Source organism: Stigmatopora argus, chromosome 8 (genome assembly GCF_051989625.1).
Source record: "Stigmatopora argus isolate UIUO_Sarg chromosome 8, RoL_Sarg_1.0, whole genome shotgun sequence".
NCBI classification, from domain to species: Eukaryota; Metazoa; Chordata; class Actinopteri; order Syngnathiformes; family Syngnathidae; genus Stigmatopora; species Stigmatopora argus.
Window position 1 is genome coordinate 10187801 of NC_135394.1, and position 11434 is coordinate 10199234.

Consider the following 11434-nt stretch of genomic DNA (forward strand, 5'->3'; position numbering starts at 1 on the left):
TGCACAGCATGGCCAGTTTCTTTGAACCCGTTTTGATATGAAAATATTTCAATACTTGTTATTCGCAGCAGGCAACAAATCCATTTTAACCGAAACCATCGCAGTTGGATTGATTTATGACGTATAGATGATACACATTGAGGGCCATTTTGCTAGTTTGAAATTATACATTCATCATTCCAAATATCATGTCTGGGGCAAAAGAGGATACAACACATATTTAGTTTGAAATTTTATTAACAGCCTCAACAAATACTTTTACACAACATTCAAATGACAACTAATTCAGAGGCTTTAAAGCATTTTGCCAATGTCTTGGCCATTTCAATTCAAAAACAAATTTACACAAGGTGCCAATGTTATCCAGACAATATGGACCAATCTTCATTAGTCATTTATATTCAATTTTCCTCCACATCGGTCCATCCAATGTTTCCTGACACCTGGAGACAGGACAAAAAAAAAAACATTAACAACACAGACAACCTAAAGACACCTCTTGGCCTTATCCAGCCATGTGATCAGAAAGAAGACTTGGGAACGGTTGGGTTATAATCAGAATTCATTCGGCAGAATCTATTCATCATGTACAATGGCCTCTTAATCATTACCCATGGGCTAGAAATACAACTTACCAAAGTGCCAGTTGTCTTTTCCAGTCTGCGGTGAGCTGGTGTAAGGGACACCTACTGGACAAAAACTGCATTCAGTCAAAAGTCACAACTATATTTCCCCCAATATGTCAACCAGCAGACCAATCAGACAGAGCTAATTCTAATCTATCTCCACTGTATTTATTTGTCAGGAGCAATTAATCATCATTGGCAGCCATAGTTATTTAGATTGCTTTAAATTCTGACATACTTGATGGGAGGTCTGACTGGCAAGCTCACACTCTGGCAATCTGCGGGCGAATTCTGATTTAGTAGGCATCTTTCCATGGTATTTTCATTCTCCTCCACAACTGTCCATCCAATGTTTCATGACACCTGGAGACACAGGACAAAACAACAACATTAACAACACAGACAACCTGAAGACACCTCTTGGCCGTATCCAGCCATGTGGTCAGAAAGAAGACTTGGGAACGGTTGGGTTATAATCAGAATTCATTCGGCAGAATCTATTCATCATGTACAATGGCCTCTTAATCATTACCCATGGGCTAGAAATACAACTTACCAAAGTGCTCACGCTCTGGCAATCTCCGGGCAAATTCTGATTTAGTAGGCATTGTTCCATGGTCTTTTCATTTTCCCCCACATCTGTCCATCCAATGTTTCCTAGCACCTGGATAGGACCAAAAAAAAAAATTACATTAACAACACACCACCCAAAGACACATGTGGCCATATCAAACCATGTGTTCAGAAAGAATCGGAACTGCTGGGTTACATGGAACTGCTGGGTTACAGTCATCAGAGTTCATTTGGCAGAATTTCATCATATAAAATGGCCTCTTAATCATTACCAATGGGCTAGAAATACAACTTACCAAGTGCTCACGCTCTGGCAATCTCCGGGCAGATTCTGATTTAGTAGGCATTGTTCCATGGTCTTTTCATTTTCCCCCACATCTGTCCATCCAATGTTTCCTGACACCTGGAGACAGGACAAAAAACAACAACATTAACAACACAGACAACCTGAAGACACCTCTTGGCCGTATCCAGCCATGTGATCAGAAAGAAGACTTGGGAACGGTTGGGTTATAATCAAAATTCATTCGGCAGAATCTATTCATCATGTACAATGGCCTCTTAATCATTACCCATGGGCTAGAAATACAACTTACCAAAGTGCTCACGCTCTGGCTATCTCCGGGCGAATTCTGATTTAGTAGGCATGGTTCCATGGTCTTTTCATTTTCCCCCACATCTGTCCATCTAATGTTTCCTAGCACCTGGATAGGACCAAAAAAAAAATTACATTAACAACACACACCACCCAAAGACACACATGTGGCCATATCAAACCATGTGTTCAGAAAGAATCGGAACTGCTGGGTTACATGGAATTGCTGGGTTACAGTCATCAGAGTTCATTTGGCAGAATTTCATCATATAAAATGGCCTCTTAATCATTATCAATGGGCTAGAAATACAACTCACCAAAGTGCTCACGCTTCGGCAATCTGCGGGAGATTTCTGATTCAGTGGAAATATTTACATGACATTTTCCCCCCACATCTGTCCGTTCCAATGTTTCCTGACACCTGGAGGCACAGGACAAAAAAAAAAAAAAAAAAACATTAACAACACAGACAACCTGAAGACACCTCTTGGCCGTATCCAGCCATGTGATCAGAAAGAAGACTTGGGAACGGTTGGGTTATAATCAGAATTCATTCGGCAGAATCTATTCATCATGTACAATGGCCTCTTAATCATTACCCATGGGCTAGAAATACAACTTACCAAAGTGCTCACGCTCTGGCAATCTCCGGGCAAATTCTGATTTAGTAGGCATGTTCCATGGTCTTCATTTCCCCCCACATCTGTCCATCCAATGTTTCCTGACACCTGGAGACACAGGACAAAAAAAAAAAAAAAACATTAACAACACAGACAACCTGAAGACACCTCTTGGCCGTATCCAGCCATGTGATCAGAAAGAAGACTTGGGAACGGTTGGGTTATAATCAGAATTCATTCGGCAGAATCTATTCATCATGTACAATGGCCTCTTAATCATTACCCATGGGCTAGAAATACAACTTACCAAAGTGCTCACGCTCTGGCAATCTCCGGGCAAATTCTGATTTAGTAGGCATGTTCCATGGTCTTCATTTCCCCCCACATCTGTCCATCCAATGTTTCCTGGCACCTGGAGACACAGGACAAAAAAAAATTACATTAACAACACAGACAACCTAAAGACACCTCTTGGCCTTATCCAGCCATGTGATCAGAAAGAAGACTTGGGAACGGTTGGGTTATAATCAGAATTCATTCGGCAGAATCTATTCATCATGTACAATGGCCTCTTAATCATTACCCATGGGCTAGAAATACAACTTACCAAAGTGCCAGTTGTCTTTTATTTCCAGTCTGCGGTGAGCTGGTGTAAGAGACACCTACTGGACAAAAACTGCATTCAGTCAAAAGTCACAACTATATTTCCCCAGTATGTCAGCCATCTGACCAATCAGACAGAGCTAATTCTATCTCCACTGTAGTTAATTGTCAGTGGCATTAAATCATCACAGGTCAGCCATAGTAATTTAGATTGTTTTAAATTCTGACATACCTGATGGGAGGTCTGACTGGGAAGCTCACTCTGGCAATCTGTGGGAGATTTCTGATTCAGTGGGCATGTTTACATGGAATTTTCTTACAATGGTGCTATGGCTAGAGGTCAGTCATTTTTTATTATCTCCTCAACTGGATCAGAGACCTGATTCACGCATCATACCAGACAGTTGGAATTCAGCCATTTCAGTCCTTGTACTAACCAGATTGAGAACGTCTGCCCTTCCAGCGCCTACTTCATTCATCAAGTCTAAATAAAAAATAAAGAGAATGTATCATTTGACAATTCTTTCTCAAGTCTATGGTTGCAATCTACATTTTAGCAACACATCAGGAATCCAAAAGTTGTCTTCACAGGTTATCCGTTGAACTATGCAAAACATCATCGTGCATAATTTAGTGGTACAAGAAACAAAAAGTCATCTTACCATTTTGTGAATTTTCCTCCCTTCATCTAAAAGAAATAATGATACGTTAACAAATATTCTTATCTCCCCATGACAGAGGTTTTATTACACCAGCCAACATTGTCAGATAGGGGCGAATGTTCCATCGTTCATAGATTATCCGACAGATTCAATCATCACTCAATTTGGCCATTTGTAAATTGATGGGGAGAAAAAAAACGGTAAAAGCTTACCTGCATTACACGAGGAAATCACCTGCAGTGAAAAAACAAAAATTAAATAAAAAGGAACAACTGCAGGAAAGTGACCAAATCAAAATTCTGTATCAGTATTAAGTTATCTTTCACTCTTTTTCAGAGAGATTCCCAATTGTATTTAATCATCATTGACAGCTTCAACAAAATTACCCTGGGAATATTCTATTTCAAACCTTTTTTGCTCGTCAAGTAGGCAGTTATCATCACAAGGACCTATAGGAGGACAAAAACAGGTGAGTCAATGTAGTAATTGTCACACAACTTAAGAGCAACCATTTGGCTGCCTCAGATTTCAACTTGGTGGGTTGTTTTTCATCGTCATCCATCTTGTCAAGAGTAGCAAATAATTGTCATCACGGCAACAAAGGAAGCGCTTCGGAGGTGTTACGTGTGCATTTGAAACAGGGATTGGCACATTTTGACCTTACTTGTCTTGCAGAACCAATATCTTTGTTGATTAATGCATCTTTCAGGCCATCATTTGCCCACTCCCGTTTTATATTTAACTTTATTCACAGTCCACCCACAGAAGCTTTAAACCTAGACCAAAAAATTATACCAACCATTTTTCTGCTTAGTTCCTGATGTTTTTTTGCTCGTCAAGAACGCAGTGTGACCATCACAAGGACCTATGAGGGGGAAAAAAACGGGTGAGTCAATATAATAATTGTCGCTCAACTTTAGAGCAACTATTTGGCTGCTTCAGATTTCAACTGGCGAAGTTGTTTATCGTCATCATCCATTTTGAATGAGCAAATAATTGTCATCACGGCAACAAAGGAAGCGCTTCGGAGGTGTTACGTGTGTATTTGAAACAGGGAGTGACAAATTTTGACCTGATAACCATATACTTGCAGTCAATACAAAGTAGTTCTGTGGATTTTTATATTAGCATTTGGGTTAACACAAGTTCAAAATCTATTAGACTTTTGTGGTAGATAAGATTGACTAACTTACAAGTATTTTGTTTTTGGTACAATACAACCAACTACTTACAATTATCATATATTTGTCCATAGTACATCTAAAAATTATACCAGATTGGATTCAAAACCAACTTTTTAATTCAGCACTGTGAATACTGATTCATGCCCAAAATGTACTTTGCTTACTTGTCTTGCAGAACCAATATCTCTTTGTTGATTAATGCATCTTTCAGGCCATCATTTGCCCACTCCCGTTTCATATTTAACTTTATTCACAGTCCACCCACAGAAGCTTTAAACCTAGACAAAAAAATTAAACCAACCATTTTTCTGCTTAGTTCCTGATGTTTTTTTGCTCGTCAAGAACGCAGTGTGACCAACACAAGGACCTATGAGGGGAAAAAAACGGGTGAGTCAATATAATAATTGTCGCTCAACTTTAGAGCAACTATTTGGCTGCTTCAGATTTCAACTGGCGAAGTTGTTTATCGTCATCATCCATTTTGAATGAGCAAATAATTGTCATCACGGCAACAAAGGAAGCGCTTCGGAGGTGTTACGTGTGTATTTGAAACAGGGAGTGACAAATTTTGACCTGAAAACCATATACTTGCAGTCAATACAAAGTAGTTCTGTGGATTTTTATATTAGCATTGGGTTAACACAAGTTCAAAATCTATTAGACTTTTGTGGTAGCTAAGATTGCCTAACTTACAAGTATTTTGTTTTTGGTACAATACAACCAACTACTTACAATTAGTATATTTGTCCATAGTACATCTAAAAATTATACCAGATAGGATTCAAAACCAACTTTTTAATTCAGCACTGTGAATACTGATTCATGCCCAAAATGTACTTTGCTTACTTGTCTTGCAGAACCAATATCTTTGTTGATTAATGCATCTTTCAGGCCATCATTTGCCCACTCCCGTTTCATATTTAACTTTATTCACAGTCCACCCACAGAAGCTTTAAACCTAGACAAAAAAAATTATACCAACCATTTTTCTGCTTAGTTCCTGATGTTTTTGTGCTCGTCAAGAACGCAGTGTGACCATCACAAGGACCTATGAGGGGAAAAAACGGGTGAGTCAATATAATGATTGTCGCTCAACTTTAGAGCAACTATTTGGCTGCTTCAGATTTCAACTGGCGAAGTTGTTTATCGTCATCATCCATTTTGAATGAGCAAATAATTGTCATCACGGCAACAAAGGAAACGCTTCGGTGTTACGTGTGTATTTGAAACAGGGAGTGACAAATTTTGACCTGAAAACCATATACTTGCAGTCAATACAAAGTAGTTCTGTGGATTTTTATATTGGCATTTGGGTTAACACAAGTTCAAAATCTATTAGACTTTTGTGGTAGATGAGATTGCCTAACTTACAAGTATTTTGTTTTTGGTACAATACAACCAACTACTTACAATTATCATATATTTGTCCATAGTACATCTAAAAATTATACCAGATAGGATTCAAAACCAACTTTTTAATTCAGCACTGTGAATACTGATTCATGCCCAAAATGTACTTTGCTTACTTGTCTTGCAGAACCAATATCTTTGTTGATTAATGCATCTTTCAGGCCATCATTTGCCCACTCCCGTTTCATATTTAACTTTATTCACAGTCCACCCACAGAAGCTTTAAACCTAGACAAAAAAATTATACCAACCATTTTTCTGCTTAGTTCCTGATGTTTTTTTGCTCGTCAAGAACGCAGTGTGACCATCACAAGGACCTATGAGGGGAAAAAAACGGGTGAGTCAATATAATAATTGTCGCTCAACTTTAGAGCAACTATTTGGCTGCTTCAGATTTCAACTGGCGAAGTTGTTTATCGTCATCATCCATTTTGAATGAGCAAATAATTGTCATCACGGCAACAAAGGAAGCGCTTCGGAGGTGTTAGGTGTGCATTTGAAACAGGGAGTGACAAATTTTGACCTGAAAACCATATACTTGCAGTCAATACAAAGTAGTTCAGTGGATTTTTATATTAGCATTTGGGTTAACACAAGTTCAAAATCTATTAGACTTTTGTGGTAGATAAGATTGCCTAACTTACAAGTATTTTGTTTTTGGTACAATACAACCAACTACTTACATTTATCATATATTTGTCCGTAGTACATCTAAAAATTATACCAGATTGGATTCAAAACCAACTTTTTAATTCAGCACTGTGAATACTGATTCATGCCCATAATGTACTTTGCTTACTGATCTTGCAGAACCAATATCTCTTTGTTGATTAATGCATCTTTCAGGGCCATCATTTGCCCACTCCCGTTTTATATTTGACTTTATTCACAGTCCACCTACAGAAGCTTTAAACCTAGACAAAAATATTATACAAACCATTTTTCTGCTTAGTTCCTGATGTTTTTTGCTCGTCAAGTAGGCAGTGTGACCATCACGAGGACCTATGAGGGGAAAAAAACGAGTGAGTCAATAAAAGAAAGCTGGTGAGATTTATTGTGGGGGGGAAAAGAACTGCAAGAAAAATGCTAACATTAGCAAAAAGGCATTAAAGTAGCTAACTGTTAGCTTAACACGCGGTTGGTCCCCCAAGCTTTCAGTTCTAGTTGGCGTTTCATCACATCAATTCAGATGTCCCTACCAACACTAGTAAGTCATCATATAGCATGGGGTTAACTTTGATTGAAATCGGGATAGATTAAAATGTTGAAAATGCCACTCTGAACAAGGGATTTGGTTCAGTCCTTTAAGTTCCCCACATAGCTATTCAACATTTCCCTGTCACAATTAAATTAATAAGGAAAACATTTAAGTGGTAAATTAATATTCAATAATGAGCTTTGAGATAGTTCAAAGTGTTGTTAGACTTACTTGATAACCAAGGGAAGGCGGAAAATCTTGACAGGGTGAAGAATGGCGACTGCAGAAAAATGCTAACATTAGCAAAAAGGCATGGACATAGCTATGCATTAGCTTAACATGCTGTTGCTCCCCCACGCTTTCAGTTCTAGTTGGCGTTTCATCACATCAATTCAGATGTCCCTACCAACACTAGTAAGTCATCATAAAGCATGGGGTTAACTTTGATTGAAATCGGGATAGATTCAAATGTTGAAAAGGTGGCAAAGACCACTGAATAAGGCACTTTGTGCAGTCATTCATGTTCCCCACAGCTATTCCACATTCCCCCGTCACAATTAAACTAATGGGGAATACATTGAAGTGGTAAATTAATATTCAATAACGAGCTTTGATATAATTCAAAGTGAGGTTAGACTTACTTGATAACCAAGGGAAGGCGGAAAATCTTGACAGGGTGAAGAATGGCCACTGCAGAAAAAATGCTAACATTAGCAAAAAGGCATGGACATAGCTATGCATTAGCTTAACACGCGGTTAGTCCCCCACGCTTTCAGTTCTAGTTGGCGTTTCATCACATCAATTCAGATGTCCCTACCAACACTAGTAAATCATCATAAAGCATGGGGTTAACTTTGATTGAAATCGGGATATATTAAAATGTTGAAAAGGTGGCAAAAACCACTCTGAATAAGGCACTTGGTTCAGTCCTTTAAGTTTCCAACATAGCTAATCACACTTCCCTGTCACAATTTAACTAATGGGGGTTAAATTGAAGAGGTCAATTAATATTCAATAATGAACTTTAAGAAATTCAAAGTGAGGTTAGACTTACTTGATCACCAAGGAAAGGCGGTGATCAACAAGGGAAGGCGGAAAATTTTGACACGGTGAAGCATGGCGACTGCAGGAAAAAAAGGCTAACGTTAGCAAAAAGGCATGGAAATAGCTATGCATTAGCTTAACACGCGGTTGGTCCCCCAGGCTTTCAGTTCGGTTGGCGTTTCATCGCATCAATTCAGATGTCCCAACCAAGTCATCATTCAGTATCATACAAATTTAAAATTTGGATGAATTCGGGAAATAAAAATAAAATGCTGAAAGGCAACAAAGGCCAGCCTGAACAAGGCACGTAGTGCAGGCCTTGAAGTGCCTCACCATCATTACAGTTAATAAACATTTTCCAGTCACAAACTAATTGGAACAACATTTAAATTGCAGATTAAAATTATACAATCATGAGTTATAAATCGATAATTGAAAGTTAAGATTAGACTTACATGTTCACCAAGGAAAGGCGGAGGAATGAGACCGAATGGAGAGCGGAGGACCCTTTTATAATAACTAAATTTCCCATCAGGCCGTGCGAAAGAGTGTACGGAGGGGGAGCAGCAACGCCCTAGAAACAATATGGCAAACTAGATGTCCGATATGCGCTAAAAAAAAAATGTATTGACTGGTCGGCCATTTTGGGTCAGAGACCATCAAATGTAAAGCACGTGAGCGAGTATACTTTGAAGTACCCATTAATTGCTCAATTCTAAAATTGGAATACAAGTAATTTTGAGTTTTTATCAAAGCAAAACAGTGTATTATCCCATCATACGGAGGCCATGTCCTAAAGTAACCTAATTTCTGATGGAATCTGCAACGACGTACATCAAGGGAGGTTCTTTCAGTCTCCACTCCTGAAATAATCCACAACAATTTAGTTCACCCATGCAACACTTATTGTTTGTTTTTGAAGTCTCACATCAGGAGATATACATTAGTTGTTTTATCTGTTTGAAAAATCACATTTTTTGTTGTTGTTAGTTTTTGGGTTTTTTCTTTTTATAAGACTGAGTGCCAGTATTCTGCTTGCGTTTAATTGATGTGCTTGTTTAAAGTATGAAATGCGACCCATAGTAGGCTGCCCTGGTAATTTAAACAGAATTGTATACACTACTAATGTAAACTCAGTGGCGGTCCGTGAATTTCCTAGCGACGCCTTCAGCTGTCAGAATCAATCCAAACCTCAAAAACTATTTTATGGCTATAAAACCTCTACTGCAGCTACAGCTGCGACACATAAAAAATCATCAATAATAACCTCATACAATTGAAATATTATTTAGGAATATAGCCATATTTTACTCACCAAAAATCATTTTTACCTGTACACCAGTGGTGTGCCGTCAGGGCCTTCAAGGCCTTCTATGATGGCCTAAGAAATATTTGAATCATATATTATATTTTGTCCATCAATACTTATTAAATAATTCCAAATTGTCTGTTAGCTTCCCTTCATTGCTTTCCAGATCAGAAATCTGCCTCAAGGCCTTCACAATCAGTTCTGCAGGCTCTGCTGCATTAAACAAGCGTCGATAAGACTGTTGCTTTAACCAATCAGAATCCTATTTGGTGACACCATGGCCTTCTCGCAGGCGTAAGGACACGTCATTGCCTTTCTCGCAGTCGTAGGGAAACATCATCGCTTTCACCAACTATGATTGGCTAGTGATAGAGTAGGCGGACCAAAGCCAAAGTGAGCCAGCCATAGATCGCAAACTCCACCTACAATGGCCGACGGAGGAAAACAAATGGATTTGGTTGCAGATTTGCTCACAAAGCCATTTTTCAGACGGACTTTTCCAGAAAAATATTGACATCATTAAGAAAGGGCGGTCAACTCTGAAGCTAGCAAGCCTGTTACAGCCGAGAAAAGGGTGTCCGCCACTTTCAGTTCGCTAACTACGAGCGCTACTCCTGGCTCACGGGCTCCTTACTACATAAATGGTTGTTTTTATTTAAGGAAAATACTTGGTCTTTTTATTTTTTTTAATAGAAAATTGTTCATTCATTTTCTATATTGCCCATCCGTGCTTGCAGGTAAAGTGGCGACACTTTGTGGTGTAGAGCAGGTGTCACCAAACTAGGGCCCGCGGGCCGGATACGGCCCGTCAGCACATTTGGCCCGGCCCTCTGAACAATACCAGAGATGCTATCGGATTTATTTCCTATTTGGATTTGGAAAAAAAAAATCTGGATTTTTTTTTTCCCCCCAAAAAATCCTAGGCCCCGCCCTGTCAAAGAGAGAACGGAATAATGGCGAAAAAGTTAGGTAAGAGAAAAAATTATTCAGAATGCAGGGTATTTAACCTGGAGTGGACAAACGATTATTTTTTTGTTCAATGCAAAGAAAAGGCTGTTTGTCTCATCTGTCAAGAGACGGTGGCGGTATTCAAACAATACAATCTTCGCCGACACTATGAATCCCGTCACAAAGACAAGTACGATAGCCTGCAAGGCCATATCTCAGCAGAATACATTTGTACGCCAAGCTCAGCTGAACCAGGCATCCGTTCGGGCCAGCTTTCGAGTTGCTAAACTGATAGCAAGCAGCGGTAAGCCTTTCACTGACGGAGAGTTCATTAAGAAATGTATGGATGCTGTCGCAGAGGAGGTGTGTCCCGAGAAGAAAGATGCATTTAATGCTGTAAGTCTGTCGGCGAGTACAATCACCAGACGCGTTGAAGAAATCAGGAGTAATGTATATACCCAGCTGCAGCAGAAGACGAAAGAATTTGACTTTTTTTCATTAGTACTGGATGAAAGCACGGACGTGCAAGACACAGCGCAACTGCTCTTTTTTTTTCGTGGAGTTAGCGCAAACTTTGAGATATGCGAGGATCTGGCAGCCCTCCAAAGTCTCAAAGGGACTACAACGGGAGAGGATATTTTTGACAAAGTGTGGAAAACCAT

General features: G+C 39.1%; 1 protein-coding gene and 2 non-coding genes across 3 annotated transcripts; all 3 read right to left on the reverse strand.

The window, feature by feature from the left end:
- Positions 1-219: 219 nt before the first annotated feature.
- On the reverse strand, positions 220-9305 carry LOC144079043 (uncharacterized). Its single transcript, XM_077607579.1, has 24 exons — positions 9297-9305; positions 8971-9089; positions 8526-8594; positions 8113-8161; positions 7703-7751; positions 7211-7275; positions 6525-6590; positions 5846-5911; positions 5165-5230; positions 4479-4544; positions 4089-4128; positions 3892-3913; positions 3680-3705; positions 3455-3501; positions 3250-3287; positions 3022-3076; positions 2722-2826; positions 2418-2522; positions 1796-1903; positions 1496-1602; positions 1183-1290; positions 865-989; positions 636-689; positions 220-443 (listed from the first exon to the last, which is right to left on the reverse strand). The coding sequence occupies exons 1-7, from the start codon at positions 9303-9305 to the stop codon at positions 6561-6563; spliced, it is 390 nt and encodes a 129-aa protein (XP_077463705.1). The 3' UTR covers positions 220-443; positions 636-689; positions 865-989; positions 1183-1290; positions 1496-1602; positions 1796-1903; positions 2418-2522; positions 2722-2826; positions 3022-3076; positions 3250-3287; positions 3455-3501; positions 3680-3705; positions 3892-3913; positions 4089-4128; positions 4479-4544; positions 5165-5230; positions 5846-5911; positions 6525-6560.
- On the reverse strand, positions 3977-4052 carry LOC144080831 (small nucleolar RNA SNORD79). The gene has a single exon (XR_013302676.1). It is a non-coding gene; the product is annotated as a small nucleolar RNA SNORD79 (small nucleolar RNA).
- Positions 4197-4276, reverse strand: LOC144080830 (small nucleolar RNA SNORD24). The gene has a single exon (XR_013302675.1). It is a non-coding gene; the product is annotated as a small nucleolar RNA SNORD24 (small nucleolar RNA).
- Positions 9306-11434: the final 2129 nt, after the last annotated feature.